This window comes from Podarcis erhardii, assembly GCF_964252035.2.
Source record: "Podarcis erhardii genome assembly, chromosome: 2".
In the NCBI taxonomy this organism is placed as follows: Eukaryota; Metazoa; Chordata; class Lepidosauria; order Squamata; family Lacertidae; genus Podarcis; species Podarcis erhardii.
In genome coordinates, this window is record NC_138498.1 from 105,763,424 (window position 1) to 105,782,051 (window position 18,628).

General features: G+C 46.4%; 1 protein-coding gene across 1 annotated transcript in view; it reads left to right on the forward strand.

Moving 5' to 3' along the window:
- The window catches only part of FAM3D (FAM3 metabolism regulating signaling molecule D), a 46,068-nt gene that overhangs the window by 21,368 nt on the left and 6,072 nt on the right, over nt 1–18,628 (forward strand). The window contains exons 2-6 of the mRNA XM_081853974.1: nt 7,249–7,319; nt 9,585–9,695; nt 11,360–11,380; nt 11,796–11,919; nt 12,927–12,985. Of these exons, the coding sequence (XP_081710100.1) occupies nt 7,307–7,319; nt 9,585–9,695; nt 11,360–11,380; nt 11,796–11,919; nt 12,927–12,985 (328 nt within the window). The 5' untranslated portion in view covers nt 7,249–7,306. The remainder of the gene's footprint in view (nt 1–7,248; nt 7,320–9,584; nt 9,696–11,359; nt 11,381–11,795; nt 11,920–12,926; nt 12,986–18,628) is intronic.

Consider the following 18,628-nt stretch of genomic DNA (forward strand, 5'->3'; position numbering starts at 1 on the left):
TACTTAACCCGAGGTACCAGTGTACTATAATTTGAATAGAAGTGAAGCTCATCTTGCCGTAGCTGGGAAGACTATGACCAGGAGACCCTCTTTTCCTGCTCAGTCTGCTGCTCAGGTTGGTGCCGTTGATTGACAACTTCAAGACGCTGCATGTCTCCCCGTCAGGTTATTTATGCAACCGGATTTGGAACATTGAGTGCAATTCTGGCCACCTCACCTCAAAAAGGATATTGCATAGTTCTAAGGGGCTCAGGAAAGGACAAAAAATATGATGGAATGGAATGGCTCTCCTATGAAGAAAGGTTGGGGCGTTTAGGACTAGGGGGGGTGGATTGGAGCAAGAGGCTACATGATAGAAGTTTATAAAGTTATGCATGGCATAGAGAAAGTGGATAGAGATAAGTTTTTCTCCCACTCTCCTTGGATGGAAAGAGGTTGGATAGACAGAATGGCAGATCAGGTTGATGGACTATGCCAAAATGGCAAATTAACTGGCAAGCTCAGGAACCAAGAAGACAAGAATTTTTTTAAAAAAGAAATAATGGGAAATGTTTATACAGTTACATACGCTTCAGGTTACAGACTCCGCTAACCCAGAAATAGTGCTTCAGGTTAAGAACTTTGCTTCAGGATGAGAACAGAAATCGTGCTCCAGCAGTGCGGCGGCAGCAGGAGGCCCCATTAGCTAAAGTGGTGCTTCAGGTTAAGAACAGTTTCAGGTTAAGAATGGACCTCCGGAATGAATTAAGTTCTTAACCCGAGGTACCACTGTAATGTATATACAAAATTATTGTAAACATTAGCAGGATTTTAAATGCACTTGTAATGTACTAGAAATTACAGATAACTTAGGAAGATGAAAATTTTGGGGAAGTACTGATAGGCAGATGAAAACAGAAGTAAGAGGACCCATCGATGGGATGGGGTGAAGTCAGGAGATTCAGAGCAATCTCAATACATGAATGTGCAAGACATTTGGATGTAACTTTATCACTTTTTCCCCGTTTCTTTCTCTTTTTCTTTTTTCTTTTCTCTTTTCTATCTTGTCAGCATCGCCCTTGAGTCAGTGCCACTAACTGGACTCATCCACTTCAGCCCCAACTGGGCTAGGCGAGCTGGGTAGCATTTCTAGAGACCACCTTCTGCACAGGAACAGGTCAAAGTGCTGTGGACTCACAGCTTAGAGTTGTGAGCACTGGATTCACTTCCCCAAGAAGACAGTCGTTGCACAGCAGAGTACAGCAGAGTATAGCAGAGCATAAACGACTTGGAGAGCAGCTCTGTAGAATATCTTCTTTATTCTATCTACAGCTATAATACAACTATATACATAGCTAAATGAAAAAGCTGAGCTGCACTGAGTGTCTGCAGCTGCTCTTAGCAGCAACCTTATCTCTACACACAATCTGTAACACTCAGTCTCTCTCTCTCTCCGACACACTGACTGACTGACTGACTGATGTGGTGCTGGAGCTGAATAAGTAGAGAGCAGAACACGCCCCTCCTCTCTGGAGAATAAGCAGACTCATCAGGAGATTCTTGGATATGGGAGGGGTGAAATCTCCTCATATCTATCTATCTATCTATCTATCTATCTAATCTATCTATCTATCTATCTATCTATCTATCTATCTATCTATCTATCTATCCATCATCTATCATCTATCTATCTATCTATCATCTATCTATCTATCTATCTATCTATCTATCTATCTATCATATCTCTCTCTCTCTCTCTCTCTCTATTTTTGTGTGTGTGTGTGAAAGAAGTTGGATAGCCATCTGCCATGGATGAGTTAGTTGAGATTCCCTCTGTGATTCTGATTCATAACACTAGAACCCAGTGACATCCAATGAAGTTGTGTGTTGGAAGATTCAAGGTGCCATTCATAGTTCAGCTATGGAAATCGCTACCCTAGTGATGGCTGCCAACTTGGATGGCTTTAAAAAGAGGGCTAGAGATGAGGATGAGATGAGCTCATCAGTGGCCATGGTTTGCCTCCACTGTTGGATTTTGATCGGGGCAGTGGGTGGGGAGCGTGCACCACTCCTCTGACCAAATGTGCAGCCCCTCAAAGCTAAATTTTAATTTCCACAGCGGTGCGGAGACCAGTCGCAGGTCTCCAGCATCATGTTTGATTTGGCCCCAAGCCGTGGACTTTGGATCTTTGCACATTCCCAAGCAGGAAGCAAGGAAACAGAGAGACTCTTCCACCCACTGTGTGAATGCCAAACCCAAGCGTTCCATGACAACAGGGCAGCTCATTTAACGTCACCTTTCAGTGCTTTGTTTGTTCAAGGGATTTGCATGGGGTATGAAGTGCCTGGGAGGAAAAGGAAGAATATACCTGCATAGGGAATTCTTTTTTTCAAAGCTGAATTCTACACAGTGGTACCTCAGGTTAAGTACTTAATTTGTTCTGGAGGTCTGTTTGAGAAGGCCTGTTTTTGCCTGTCAGTCTCTGCAACACTCAACTCGTATGGAATGGATGCAATCAAGACCACCTAGCTGTGCGAAAGAAGCATTGTACAGTGGTACCTCGGGTTAAGAACTTAATTCGTTCTGGAGGTCAGTTCTTAACCTGAAACTGTTCTTAACCTGAAGCACCACTTTAGTTAATGGGGCCTCCTGCTGCCACTGCATGATTTCTGTTCTCATCCTGAAGCAAAGTTCTTAACCCGAGGTACTATGTCTGGGTTAGCGGAGTCTGTAACCTGAAGCGTATGTAACCCAAGGTACCACTGTACTACTGTTTGTACCTTTGCAGAAGAATATGGGGCAGCTATAGAGATACCATTATGGGACATGGGTGGTGCTGTGGTCTAAACCACAGAGCCTAGGGCTTGCCAATCAGAAGGGCAGCAGTTCAAATCCTGGTGACGGGGTGAGCTCCCTGCTCCTGCCAACCTTTGAAATCACGTCAAAGTGCAAGTAGATAAATAGGTACCGCTCCGGTGGGAGTTAAACAGTGTTTCTGTGCGCTGCTCTGGTTTGCCAGAAGCGGCTTAGTCATGCTGACTACATGACCTGGAAGCTGTACACCGGCTCCCTCGGCCTATAGAGAGAGATGAGCGCGCAACCCCAGAGTCGTCTGCGACTAGACCTAACGGTCAGGGGTCCCTTTACCCTTTACCTTTACAAAGATACAATTAGCACCAAAATAACAGGTGCAGTTACCCCCAGAAACTATCACCTCCCACCAGCAAGATTCATGCATAAGAGCACTCTCCCTTCCTGTGGTTTCCAGAAAACGGTACAGTGGTCCCTCGAGTTACAAATGCCTCAGGTTACAAACGCTTCAGGTTACAAACTCTGCTAACCTGGAAGAGTTACCTCGAGTTGAGAACTTTGCCCCAGGATGAGAACGGAAATTGTGTGCCGGCGGCACAGCAGCAGCAAGAGGCCCCATTAGCGAAAGCATGCCTCAAGTTAAGAACAGTTTCAGGTTAAGAATGGACCTCCGGAATGAATTAAGTTCATAACTAGAGGTACCACTGTATTCACAATCATTGCTGCCTCCAACTGGAGGGCCTTCTCGGTAGTGGCGCCCGCCTTGTGGAAGAAGAGTTGTGATTTGATATCCTGCTTTATCACTACCTGAAGGAGTCTCAAAGTGGCTAACATTCTCCTTCCGCTTCTTCCCCCACAACAAACACTCTGTGAGGTGAGTGAGGCTGAGAGACTTCAAAGAAATGTGACTAGCCCAAGGTCACCCAGCAGCTGCATGTGGAGGAGCGGAGACGCGAACCCAGTTCACCAGATTACGAGTCTACTGCTCTTAACCACTACACCACACTGGACTGCCCTCCCATCAGATGTCAAGGAAATAAACAACTATCTGACTTTTAGAAGCCATCTGAAGGCAGCCCTGTTTAGGGAAGTTTTTAATCTTTGATGCTTTAACGTGTTCAGTTGGGAGCTGCCCAGAGTGGCTGGGGAAACCCAGCCAGATGGGCGGGTATGAATATATTATTATTATTACTATTATTGTTGTTGTTGTTGTTGTTGTTGTTGTTTGGAGGTGTCGTGGCTAGTAGCCATTGATAGCTTTATCCTTGCCTAATCCTCTTTTGAAGCCATCCAAGTAAGTGGCTATCCCTGAAGGAGGGCATTCCACAGATTAACTATGCTCTGCGTAAAGGGTGTCTGTGTCCTGAATCTTACACCATTCACATTAGATGTCTGCAAGTTCCGGTGCTGTGAAAGAAGGAGAACAACTTTTACAGGCACTGGCCATTTCAGGCACATCTGATGGGTGTGCAACCGCACACATGCACATTGCGCTGAACCCGGAAGTGGCCCAACAATGTCACACAAAAGGGTGGGGCAGGGGCAGAACAGGGCATTTGCAGGCTTTTTCAATGGTGTTTAAAATACAGTGGTACCTCAGGTTAAGTACTTAATTCATTCCAGAGGTCCGTTCTTAACCTGAAACTGTTCTTAACCTGAAGCACCACTTTAGCTAATGGGGCCTCCTGCTGCTGCCACGCCGCCAGAGCACGATTTCCATTCTCATCCTGAAGCAAAGTTCTTAACCTGAGGTAATATTTCTGGGTTAACGGAGTCAGTAACCTGAAGCATATGTAACCTGAAGCGTATGTAACCCGAGGTACCACTGTATATGCCATTTCACTTAACAGTGTGGTGACTTGGAACGTTATTGGGAGTTGCTTGTGCTTTCATTCTGAGGTGGCCGACGACTGCTCTGCCACCTCCCCTCCTCTCTTCTCCTCACCCCCTTGCTGACTGTAAAATTATTTGCGGGAGATTGTGGGGCGAGTGAAGCTGGGAAAACAGTGGCATATGTTAAGACCACCTCCTGAGTTTCTGATAGAGGTGAGCTTTCTTGAATTGAGGGCTTCCGGATTCTCATCTTAGCCGTCATAACACTGTACTAAGCCTGTTGGCAACGGACGGTATGAAGACGGGCCTCGCTGTGTGAGCGGAAAACCACATTACCGTTTGCGCCTTGGCAAGAGTAAGAGGGCAGTGATGTGGTTTAGTGTTGGGGAGGATTAAGTGCTGTTTGGGCCCTGTAGAGAAAAATAGGATCTGGATTAGATCGACCTTTGGAGTGATCCAGTAGGGCTCTTCTGCTGTTTTGGGGAGGAACACAAAGAGGTTTAAAGACTCTCTCAAGGCAAAGCTTTGAAAATGTAGTATGAACACCAACAACTGGGAAATACTGGCCTGGGAGTACTCCAATTGGAGAACTAAGTACGAAACGAAAGGGAGAAACGTGCTAAGAGGAAGGCTTATGTCCCCACTGTGGAAGGACGTGTGGATCCAGAATTGGCCTCCACAGTCACTTACGGACTCACTGTTAAAACCGTGTTCATGGAAGACAATCTTACTCGGCTACGAGTGATCGAAAAAGAAGGAGGAGGAGGAGGAGGAGAAGGAGAAGAAGAAGGGAGGAACACACAGCTTTCAAGGGGAAAGGGAGGAAGACCAGACAGGTTACAAAACAGCAAGGCAATGCAGGATACCCTTTCTGATGCATTTTAAAGACAGATTATTTAAAATCGAGTTTCAAAATCATATTTTTTTAAAAAATAATTAAGGACAGCCAAGTGCTCCTGTTTTGGAATGGTATGATAGCGGAGGAAGGCTCTGCTTCTAGAGATGGCAGGAGGGGGGAATGTATTTCACAACTAATGTTGAATGTATTTTAATCTTTACATAACATTTATATACCTGCAGAGAGAGGAATTTAGCCCTCGGCTGTTTTGCATTTAATAAGACGTTTAAATAAATAAATGAGAAACCATGGGATTATGTGCAATCTGAATTATTAAAAAGAATAATAAATATATAACACACACACCTCATCCAGCATGACCGCGTTATTTCGCAACCTGAGACAGAAAATCCCACAAGTGTCACTCCTTCGGAGTAAAAGTTCAGCAATAATAAATTTAAAATAAAAAACCTTTTGCTGTCCCTTTCATGACCCCTCAAAACTGGCTGCCTGAGGCAGTCACCTTTGTCTAATGTATGGAAGTAAGAGCTGGACCATAAAGAAGGCTGATCACCGAAGAATTGATGCTTTTGAATTATGGTGCTGGAGGAGACTCTGGAGAGTCCCATGGACTGCAAGAAGATCAAACCTATCCATTCTGAAGGAAATCAGCCCTGAGTGCTCACTGGAAGGACAGATTGTGAAGCTGAGGCTCCAATACTTTGGCCACCTCATGAGAAGAGAAGACTCCCTGGAAAAGACCCTGATGTTGGGAAAGATGGAGGACACAAGGAGAAGGGGATGACAGAGGATGAGATGGTTGGACAGTGTCCTCGAAGCTACCAGCATGAGTTTGACCAAACTGCGGGAGGCAGTGGAAGACAGGAGTGCCTGGCGTGCTCTGGTCCATGGGGTCACGAAGATTCGGACACGACTAAATGACTAAACAACAAGGGACGGTGCTGACCGGCTGTGAGCAGAGATCTAGCTTGGTAGGCATCCTGTTTTGAGATGTATGTCATTGTAGAGACAAAGGTGTGGTGGTTAGAATGTCAGGCTAGGACTCAGGAGACCCAGGTTTTAATCTCTGCTCAGTCATGAAGTTCACTGGGCAACCTGGGACTCGTCACTCATTCTCAACTTAATGTATCATTCTGGATTGTTTGAAGATTACAGTGGAATAGATAATTATAGCTGTCACCTTGAGCTTCTAAGAGAAAGGGTAGGAAATCAATACAATCATAATAAACTCACTTCCCCATTGTTTGCCACTCAAGAGTCATTCACACAGCAAAACAATGTCTTTCTCTCTGTCTCTGTCTCACAAAGATAAACAGCAACCGAAAATCCTCTTATTTATAGTACTTAGCTCTATAGCTCTCAATTTTTCATCTTCCCAACCTCATCCCATTTGTGCATCGTTTTATTATTTGTTCTTTTCAAAGTCTGCACAAAAATTCATATGTAGTGGGAGAAATAGAAATTTCTCCCACTACATGCAAGTGCTGTGCGTGATTTTGCCTAAAATATGCATTCGGCGAGCGGTTATTTCGGGGCACATGTGTTTGTTGCAGAACTACACTGCCAAATTTGGACAAGTGTGAATTTCAAAGGGTTAGGTGTGTCTTTGGTTCACACAGGTTGAGGAAGTATAAACTGAGTGAATTTGCTTTAAAGTGCAAAGTGGCTTAATCTTTCCCTCTCCCTACTCTACAGCTGCTATTTTTATCGTTCAATTAGATGTCTTGTTAAATCAAGACCACTGACCCTTTTTTGCTTTCAACAGGTCGGCTCGCAACATTTGACAAGCTTCTGTACATATTTTGTTACATTGGAACGAAAGGATGAGAGTGACAGGTAAGAAAAGAGGCCCTTTTCCCCCGAGGCAAGAATGCCTCAGGACATTTTCTTTATATTCTCACATACCTCACCTTGGTGTCAGTTTCTCACCCGTTGTCAGGTACAACATAGCAGAAAGTTCAGCAAGGAAAATGGGGTGGGAGCAGGTAACACCATCCCTGGGGCAACCCTACAAATGTTGGAAGATTTAGGACAGACCAGCAGACAAAAGAAAGCATCTCTTCACACAGTGCAAGAGGTAGTGATGGTCAACAACTTTCATGGCTTTAAAGGAGAATTGGACAAATTAGCACAGATTCCTGCATTGCAGAAGGTTGAACTAGAGTTGGGTCCCTTCTAGCTCTAAGCTTCTATGATTCTTATCGGTCCAGTATACCTGAAGGAGCGTCTCCACCTCCATCATTCTGCCCGGACACTGAGGTCCAGTGCTGAGGGCCTTCTCGTGGTTCCCTCACTGCGAGAAGCCAAGTTACAGGGAACCAGGCAGAGGGCCTTCTCGGCAGTGGCACCCGCCCTGTGGAATGCCCTCCCACCAGATGTCAAAGAGAAAAATAACTACCAAACTTTTAGAAGACATCTGAAGGCAGCCCTTTGTAGGGAAGCTTTTAATGTTTAATAAGTTATTGTATTTTAGTGTTTTGTTGGAAGCCGCCCAGAGTGGCTGGGGAAACCCAGCCAGATGGGCATGGTATAAATAATAAATTATTAGTGGTAGTATAAATAAATTATTATTATTATTATTAGTAGTAGTAGTAGTAGTAGTAGTAGTATTACACATAAGAATAACCAGGAATGCCATAATCAAGAGGCAGTAATGCTTCCAAACATCAGTTGCTGGAAACCACAGCAGAGAGGAGTGCTCTTGTATTAGGCTCTGAAACACCATCACAAAACCAGTTGCTGGGACTCACAAGTGGGGAAAACACTGCTCCACTCATGGCCTGCTTGCATGCTTTCCATGGGCATTGGGTTGGCCACTTTGAGAATAAGATGCTGAACTAAATGGGCATTTAGCCTGATCCAGCAGAATTCTTATTGTTTTCTTATTATGTCGAAAGCCAGCTACATCTAGCCGTGGGGACATGCGCAGATGGCCAGGAACAAAAACAAAACCCACCACCCTCTAGGAAATGCAGCCTTTATAGCCAAGGCACCATTTTGTTCTCCAAAGAGATCAGCGCTCCATCCATTACTACAAACTTCAAATCTCCATCAAACCATCATCTGGGCGTTGTGGTGGATCTAAATGCCCGTTATGCATAGCGTTTAGTTTTTATATTATGTTGGAAGCCCAGAGTGGCTGAGGCAACCCAGTCACATGGGTGGGGAATAAATTATTATTGTTGTTGTTGTTGTTGTTGTTGTTGTTGTTGTTGTTGTTAATGCACTTGTGGACAAAGTATCACTTCTTTTTTGAAAAAAAAATACGATTTTCAATTTTATACATTTCAATCATTTTACAATCATTTTAAGATTTCAAAACTCGGCTTCCTTCCCCCTCTTTCTGCGGTTCCATAAATTTATTTTTCAAATATATTTTCTCCATATTCCCAATTAACTTAACTTAATCATTTCTTCATCTTTAGATGTATACACTTATAAACCTGCAAGTTATTACAGTAATCCTGCCAATGTTCTTATCTGTTTACAATTTGTTTGTAAATACTGAATAAACCATTTCTATTCTTCTATTTTATTTTATTTTTTAAAAACGTTATCTTGATTTCTTATTTTTCTGCTAAGTTTCGCCATTTCTGTGTATTCCTAAAGTTTTTGTATCCGTTCCTTCTTTCGTTGGGATTTCTTCTTCTTTCCATTTTTGAGCAAATAACATTCTTGCCTCTGTAGCTGCATATGAAGTGTGACTTCTTGCCTAGTTAGGGCCCTTTACGATTTCACAATGGGCAAATATAAATCCTTCGTTAAATCAAACCTCCTCTGCAACAGGAATGTGCTCCAGCAAGCTCCTCATTGTGAGTGGTGCCTCCTTGATTTAGTTCATTGTCTCGACTTCTGAGACCCACCCAGAGAGTGGGAACTAGCTGGTCCAGTAGGCGATGACTTCTGAATGACTACCATCTTATGAAGACTTGCACTGTCATCCAGCTTTTAAAGCTGGACTGATTTGCAGACTTGGGGTTGGGCTCTTTGCTTGTTTGCTCAGGAACGCACCCGGCCTCATCCTTCTGCCTTGCCGCCGGCAGTCTGTCCACCTGCTCTGCTCCTACCTTCCACCTGACCCCCGTCTCCCTTCTGACTCAGGTTTGCTGCGAATCCTGGCCGTGCTGTTCACCTTGGCAACAACTTGGCTTTTTGTCAACACCTATTTCAATCACACTGGCATGAAATCCATCAGCCTGAGGAGCTGGCTGGGTGAGTAAGTTGTGATTGTAACCCGAGAACTTTTTCCCCTCTCTCCTCCCGCTGAGCTTTCCTTCCTTTACACCTGAGAGAGCAGCCAGAGGGCAAGGATCTCTCTTGCAGCTTCCCACACACCCCAAATAGAAAGCAGTCCCAAGATCCTCACCTGATAGCACCGTGGGGTTGCCAGGTCACAACCCGAAGGATGCACTTATGTTGTCTCCTTTGACAGCCACAAAGCAGAATTCAGGTGGGATTTTTGTCTTTGGGGCATCACCACTTCCCAACAGCCCCAGCCAGAGTACTGGGTTGGTGGAAGCTGTCTGTTATGTACTGAGTTGAATAGGATCCAAAATGCAGCAGTCTGATTGGTCCTAGAACAATAGGATTCAGAATGCAGCAGTCTGATTGGTCCTAGAACAATAGGATTCAGAAGGCAGCAGTCTGATTGGTCCTAGAACAATAGGATTCAGAAGGCAGCAGTCTGATTGGTCCTAGAACAATAGGATCCAGAAGGCAGCAGTCTGATTGGTCCACAGGAGCCACCCAATCCAGCTCCAGGTGGAAGTGAATCCGCAACCTGATTGGCCTCAGGAGAATCCCAGAATTAGCCAATCACGTGGGACCCATTGGGTAAATGATGTATATAAAGCAGACATTCTGAGGGAACTTCCATTCCTCCTCACCACTATGAGCTGAATAAAGAGCATGAAATCCACTCTCGACTCCGAGTATATTTCCCTGTCCTACACAAAGCAGGCTTGTCCATGAGGCGAGGCTGGGGCAGCTGCCGTTTCTGCTGAGCTCTTGGGAGCTCTCACTGAAATCTCACAAGATCTCACGCACTCTGCGAGATCTCGTCAGAACCCGCTGTCGTCCTCATTGCTTTTGCAAGCGCCACCATACGACCCCGGTAAGGGGGATGGCAGTGGGGCAGCACCTTCCCATCTCACCTCAGGTGGTGAAACGGGATGCGCCACCCTGGTCCTACCAGGTCCCAGCTAAAATGAATGGGGCCGGTTGCGGCTGTTCCCCTGGTCCCATTCATTTCAGTGTGTCTTCAATAAGATAGTTACAGATAGGTAGCCGTGTTGGTCTGCCATAGTCAAAACAAAACAAATTCCTTCCAGTAGCACCTTAAAGACCAACTAAGTCAGTTCTTGGTATGAGCTTTCGTGTGCATGCTTTCTGTGTATCTGAAGAAGTGTGCATGCACACGAAAGCTCATACCAAGAACTGACTTAGTTGGTCTTTAAGGTGCTACTGGAAGGAATTTGTTTTGTTTTCAATAAGATAATTCCCCAGAGGATTGTGTGTAAGGGCTGAGAACAGACAAGGGGGACATTTGAGCCTCCGGATATTACTGAACTACACTTCCCATCAACCCTGGCCATTGGCCATGCTTGCTGAGGCTGATGGGAGTTGTAGTTCAGAAACCTCGAGGGCCAAAATTTTCCCACACCTGGCCTAGAACAAGGCTAAGCCAGCAACGGCAAGCATTATTGTGCCAAATTCATGATGAGTACACTTGAGTGTTCAAGGAAACCAGCAAGGAAGACTTGGGGGGGGGGAGGCTTTTCTTTCCTTGTCACACATTTGTTGCTACCTTGTATAAATATCTGCATGAAACAACCAAGACTTTTCCTTCTGCTTTTGTTTCCTTGCCATCTCTGCAGGTAGTGGAGTGAAGCCAACCAGTGAGTACATTGCCTTTGTGTTCAACTCCGTTGTATAACCTGATATTTATTAACAGTTCTCTGGAACTCAGGGTGAAGGATGAATATATACAACTGTCTCAAGACTATGTACAGAAGAGTACATAACCATATAGATGTCAACTTCATGTGGATGCCTAGCTGGACATTGAGGACTTACATTAATATACGTATATGTTTAACTTCAGATGCATTCACTCATGGTTACTCTGTCTGCAATGTGAACTAATGGTGTTTTCCACCTGACTATTAGTATTCTTCCTTTTTATTTGTTTCTAATAATCCCCTCACCCCTTCCTTTCCTCTGCTAAATATGCACATAAAAAATGGTTTTTTAAAAAAATGATATTAGTGCTGTGATGCAAACTGCAGGTTGGATTTTCTTTTTCCTTGTCAGAAAAGCACATTGTCCGGCATAAATGCGGCAACCAAAGACCCTGCCCCAGCCAGAGTTTCGCCTTCAGAATCACTAGCGGCGCAGCCAATGTGGTCGGACCTTCCATGTGTTTTGACAATGTTAAGTAAGTTCTGTGCAAAGGTGCAGCATGTTATACACCACCATGTGTCCATGTTTCACGAAGTAGCCTGTGCTGGCCTGGGTGGCTTTAAAAGAGGGTGGGGCAAATTCATGGAAGAAAAGGCTGCCTTCTGCCCTCACCGCAAGAGGCAGCATGCCAGTCTGAATGCCAGTTAATGGGAATCCCAGGTGGTTTTTTTAATGGGCACCAGACACTGTGAGAACAGGATACTGAGCCAGATGGGCCTTTGGCCTGACCTCGGGTTGCCGTACGCTCAGAATTTCCTGGGCATAGCCGGAATACAGGAGAGAGCCAGTGTGGTGTAGTGGTTAGGTGCAGTAGACTCGTAATCTGGTGAACCGGGTTCGCGTCTCCGCTCCTCCACCTGCAGCTGCTGGGTGACCTTGGGCCAGTCACACTTCTCTGAAGTCTCTCAGCCCCACTCACCTCCCAGAGTGTTTGTTGTGGGGGAGGAAGGGAAAGGAGAATGTTAGCCGCTTTGAGACTCCTTAGGGTAGTGATAAAGCGGGATATCAAATCCAAACTCTTCTTCCTCTTCTTCGTAAGCTCAACAACATTGCCACACACACACACACACACACACACACACACACACACACTTTTGTCTCCGCATTTTCACTTTTTGAAACATGGCAAACCTACCTGACACAGCAGAGCTTTTCTTCCAGTAATAAGATTTTTATTAAAGTTTCCCATACTGCAAAAAGATAAGAGTTACAAAAAATACAGATAGAACAAACAGAAGGTGGAGTCCTCTCTTAAGGGTAGTGCTTATGCCTTGCCACCCACAGAAGGGAGGAGCTCACCTGGGATATTTCCTTTCTCCTCCCAGCCTCTCACCCTGGATGACTGACATTTCCCCGCCTCCCACCCAGGGCTCTCCATCAACCATCTACTGCCCCCTTGAGTATGCAACCCAGCAGAACTTTCTGTATAGCCCTATATGCCTAATTCCCCCTCCCTTTCTTCCTCTTCTTCTTCTTTTACAGGGTGTTAAGCAGCATAAAAAATAACGTTGGTCGGGGTTTAAACATTGCGCTTGTCAATGGTGAGTTGTTTTTTAGGGGTCAACTGTTCACGCAGTTCCCCCCTGTTCTTTGGGTTCCTTTTTAATGTTTCCTTTTGCAGTGACTGCCTGCACAAAGGTCACATCCGCACCGTGCATTTAAAGTGCTCTTATACCACTTTAACAGTTCCAGCTTCCCCCCATGGAATCCTGGGAGTTGTAGTTTGTTAAGGGTGCTGGGATACGCAGCTCTGTGAGGCGGGTCGCCTAACAATTTTCAGCACCCTTAACAAACGACCCTTCCCAGGGTTCTTTGGGGGGAAGCCAGGACTGTTAAAGTGGCAGAAGAGTGCTTCAACTTCCTGGTGTCGATGTGACCTGACACTTCCTGCTGTATCAGGAACTCAGGTGTCTCTCTTGGATATCTGTTAACTTCAGAAGTGGAAATCGTAGTTTTGCAGGGAGAGGAGTGGTAGGGATCTTTAACAGAGGATGCTAAGCACTCCACGCAATTGCAATTCTCCAGATTCTTTGATGGAATCCATAAGTGTTAAAGTGGTGCAAAGCACATTCAGATCCTACAGACTGGACCTGTTTAGCAATGGCACACAGCACTGTCCTTGTAGGGCTGTACCACCTCTCAAACCATTGCCTGCTTGAATGTGCCTCCACATCAGAGCCACCATGTAGCTGGAAACTATTTCTTGACATTGGCTCTCTTAGAGCGTCATAAGAGGACCAAGCCCGTTTCCTGTCCACAAAAAGCAGCAGGTTCTAACCCTTTAGGTGTCCCCATCCTGGCTCTGCCGGATTCCAACTCCCGTTGGTCCCAACCAGCACAGCCAACAACCAGGGTTGATGGGAGTTCGAGTCCGGTGTTACCTAAGGGCCACCGGCACTTTATTCCTGCTGTAAAGCAAGGGTGTTTACTAATGACTGGTCATCCACCAACTGTGGCGGTCCAGGCTTAATTAGGAAACAGGGCATTTCCCAGGGATTCAGCCCATCTAAATGGCATGCAGTGGCATAGTGTGGCAGGGACCAGGAGGCGCAGGGGCCCTGGGCACCAAATTCTGAGGGGGTGCAACTCGGCTCCCCCACACAGGCTCCAGCTTCTGCGGAAATCCCTGCCCTGGCCCGGCGAAGGCAGCAGAGCAGCACAGGCCCAGGATGAGTGGGCCCAGACAGAGGGAGGTGGGCAACGCCTAACCCCAGTGTAGCCTGGCCCACTGCTCCTCTCAGGAGGTACTTGGGGGATTTGCCCATCAAGGGCCACAGTGGCTGGCTGGGCTCCACCCTGTGTGGGCAGGCAGCACAGCACGACCCCGCTTGGCTCTGGGGGAGGGGGCACTGCAGCAGCGGCTTGCCTGCCACGGGTGCTGACAACCCACGCTATGCCACTGCTTTCTGATATGGAAACCCTGTCCTCTAGCCCAAAGCATGCCAATATTATTATTTTTAATGACATTTTGCATATTTTCAGAAGAACCCTCCTTTACACTTTTTTTTTTTTAGGGGAGGGGTAGAACACGTATTTTAAAAAGCTGAATATATTGAATGTTACTTTAGCTTGATCTGCAGGCACATGCAGTAGGGGAAAGTCCGTAACTGTACCTGGGGATCTCTGCAGCCTCAGCTGCCAGACAGTTGACTGATGCTGGGATAGAGTGGGGTTTGGTATCCAGAAGGTGAACAGTGTTTTTGGTGTCTGGCGGCTCAGTGTGAAACCAGTTTTCAAGAAGCTCCAGTCTAGCCAACTCTTCTTGTTTGCAATTCTCAGTTCCTGGAGCAATAAAATAAACCAGTCCAAACTATTTCATTGTCCCTTCTCACTCTGGAGCGAATGGTGTGCGTTCCATCCGGGTGGTCCACAATGACGCTCCACTCCACACACCCTTTCCAATCTAGGCTGATGTGGAAGTCGAGCGTTGGAACACGGATGGAAGCATGCCTCTCCTTTATTCTGCAATAAAACTGAGCCGATCCCTTCTTCTCATAAAATTTAAAGATAAGTGCTTTGACCTTGAGAAAATGGCATGGCATCTGGCAAGCGCAATGGGAAGTGGGCACAATTCAGGCCTGAAGGAAAACGTGTTCGGTGAGCTGCAGCTAACACAAACACCCTTCTGTGTGTGACTTAGCATTGTGTACTTTGCACAAAGGAAGCAGCAGGCAGGCCACGAGAGGCAACTGCAAATGCTCTTAATGTAAAGGGGAATGGTTTTTAGACCATCGTTTTTGGACCTTGGGTTGCCCTGGTTTATAATGACTTTTTTCCTGTTCATCCATTTACAGTGGTACCTCTGGTTAAGAACTTAATTCATTCTGGAGGTCCGTTCTTAACCTGAAACTGTTCTTAACCTGAGGTACCACTTTAGCTAATGGGGCCTCCCACAGCTGCCGCACCGCTGGAGCACAATTTCTGTTCTCATCCTGAAGCAAAGTTCTTAACCTGAGGTACTATTTCTGGGTTAGCGGAGTCTGTAACCTGAAGCGTCTGTAACGTCAAGCGTCTGTAACCTGAGGTACCACTGTATTGAGTCTCAGTAGACAGCTCCCCTTGAACCTGGTTAACAATGGCTGCTTCTGGGAAGTCAAGAACCCCTGGGGCAGTCCTCCTGCTGAGGGGATAGAGCAGGGGAACTCTGCCCTTCCCTGTGGGCCAGATCCTTATTGTATTTATTTATTCGACAAAACGTGCCTACTGCTTGATGGTGTTGGTGGGGAGCCCTCTCATTGGTTTACAACAATATAAAATAAAACATGGGAAAATGACCAATGAAAGTCCAGTTTAAAAACAGGTATTTAAAGCGTTCAAAAGATGGTTAAAACCAACGGTCGCTAAAAAGAAATAAAACACATATCACTTGCCCAAACAAAAATGTTTTAAACAGGCACCAGAAAGAATACAGCAATGGCACTTGCCTGAGGTCCACAGGCAGGGAGTTCTAAAGTGTGGGTGATGCGCACTCAGAGATGGATTTCTTACAAATGCAGAAGGGGCATTAGGTGATGTGTTTAATGGTACAGGTTCTGCAGATCGAAGTGGTCAAGCAGGTATATACTATCCTGCATCCTGCAGGCCCTTTGGCAACCTTGAGAGGTGGGTGGCGCAACCCATCTGTCAATCACCGGAATGGCAGCCTCGCCCACATGTCAAAATTCATTGCGCAACACTTTCCAGGCGCTTGAGAACCGCAGCGTGAGAGGCTTTCCTGCTCCTGGACCACCAAGCAGTTTGCACTGAAGGTAAAGGTAAAGGGACCCCTGACCATTAGGTCCAGTCCTGGCCAACTGTGGGGTTGTGACTTTCATCTCACTTTATTGGCTGAGAGAGCCGGCATACAGCTTCTGTATCATGTGGCCAGCATGACTAAGCTGCTTCTGGCAAACCAGAGCAGCGCACGGAAACACCGTTTACCTTCCTGCCAGAGTGGTACCTATTTATCTACTTGCACTTTGACATGCTTTCAAACTGCTAGGTTGGCAGGAGCAGGGACCGAGGAGCTCACCCCATTGTGGAGATTCAAACCGCCAACCTTCTGATCAGCATGTCCTAGGCTCTGTGCTTTAACCCACAGCGCCACCCGAAACCGTTGCTAAAATGGTGGGGAGACTTGCAGGACGTCAAGCTCCTGACTATTCCTTCATAGTACCTGCCCCGGGCCTGAACCCCACATACGATATCAGTTCTGGGGTGGGTGGGTATGATTTAGGGGAAAGGCCTGGTGGGCCAAATGGGGAGGCCTGGTGGGCCAAGCTGCCTAGCTCAGTTGGGTAGAGCATGGTGCTGATTGCGCCAAGGTCATGAGTTTGATGCACATAAAGACCCCCTGCATTGCCCGGGGTTGGATTAGATTACTCTTGGAGTCCCTTCAAACTGTGTGCTTCTATGATTCTATTATTCTAAGTCTGGCTGTGGGCCAGAGGTTTCCCCAACCCTGTTATAGAGGCTAACAGGAGAGTCATCTCATGCATGAGCTTCATTTATTTATTGATATGCAGCATTGATGATGGTGGTGGTGGTGATTAATTGAATTTACCGGTATATACCGCCCTATACTCGCAGGTCTGAGGGTGGATCATAGAATATAATACCACAAAGTACATGATCAAAATAAAAAACAACAACCCAATAAGTCCCCCCTAAACACATTTTGGCGGGACGCGGGTGGCGCTGTGGGTTAAACCACAGAGCCTAGGACTTGCCGATCAGAAGGTTGGCGGTTCAAATCCCAGCAAAAGGGTGAGCTCCCATTGCTCGGTCCCAGCTCCTGCCAACCTAGCAGTTCGAAAGCACCTCAAAGTGCAAGTAGATAAATAGGTACCACTCCGGCGTGAAGGTAAACGGCGTTTCCAGTGCTGCTCTGGTTCGCCAGAAGCGGCTTAGTCATGCTGGCCACATGACCCAGAAGCTGTATGCCGGCTCCATCGGCCAGTAAAGCGAGATGAGTGCCGCAACCCCAGAGTCAATCATGACATAACCTAATGGTCAGGGGTCCCTTTACCTTTTACTAAACACATTTAGAAGGGCATGGGATGTCAATCAAATCAACCAAAGGCCTGGTTGAAGAGGAATGTTTTTGCCTGGCGCCTAAAGGTATATAATGAAGGTGCCAGGTGAACCTCCCTGGGGAGAGCATTCCACAGACAGGGAGCCACTGCAGAGAAGGCCCCTTCTTGTGCTGCCACTCTCTGGACCTCTCGAGGAGGCACACGAATGAGGGCCTCAGAAGACAATCTCAGGGTCCAGGTAGGTTCATATGGAAAGAGGTGGTCCTTGAGATACTGCGGTCCTGAGCCATTTAATGCATTATAGGCCAACAAGTCCTCTTGACAGTTTAATAAAGCAACACAACAGTGTGTCAGTATCGCATCAAACAAACAGTATATTAAAGCCATGCAACTAAAGCAACAAAGACAAAACACCAAGTAGTCAGTCTAAGAAAGGTCAAAGCCTCCTGTCAAACAGCCAGTAAACTTAAAAAATAAAACACTGCTTGCTCTTGAAGATTGGAATGAAGACAGAAGGTCCTTTGTTTGGTGCTTTGAGGTTGCAAAATAGCCCATATCACAGGGAACAGGGGAGGATGAGAGCACAGTAAAGCAGTGTCTTTGAAGATTGCCACACTGACATTGGCTGCGTGCAAACCGTGCATTTAAAACACACAGCGTCCCCCAAAGAATCCTGGGAGCACTTCGTTTACCCAGAGCTACGGTTCCCAGCACTCTTAGCAAACCATTGTTTCCTGGATTCTTTGGGCGAAGCCGCGACTGCCGAAGTGGTAAAGTGAACGTTAAGAGGAACGTCTAATGCTAAGAGCAGTTCAAACAGTGGTGCGTGTTACTTGAGCAGTTGGGGCTCTGAGCTGTCGAGGTCAGAAGAGGCTCACCTGGTGGAGCATAAGAACTACGACGCTTGCTTCCTGGCAGATGTGTCTCAACTGCTTACCGGGAGGGAGAGGGTGAAGCAGTGAGGCCAATGCAGGGTAGTTCCACTGGTAGACGTTCTGGATTGCCTCAGCCGGTGCATCTTCATTTCTCTGCCTCCTCACCCCTCTCCTTTCTGGTAAACAGTAGTGATACACCTGCCAGGAAGCTAGTGTTAGGGCTCCATTCTGTCAGGTGAGCCACTTCTGAGTTCAAGATGTGGAAGTCTTCCATCGGAGGCTGGACAGCTGTCCG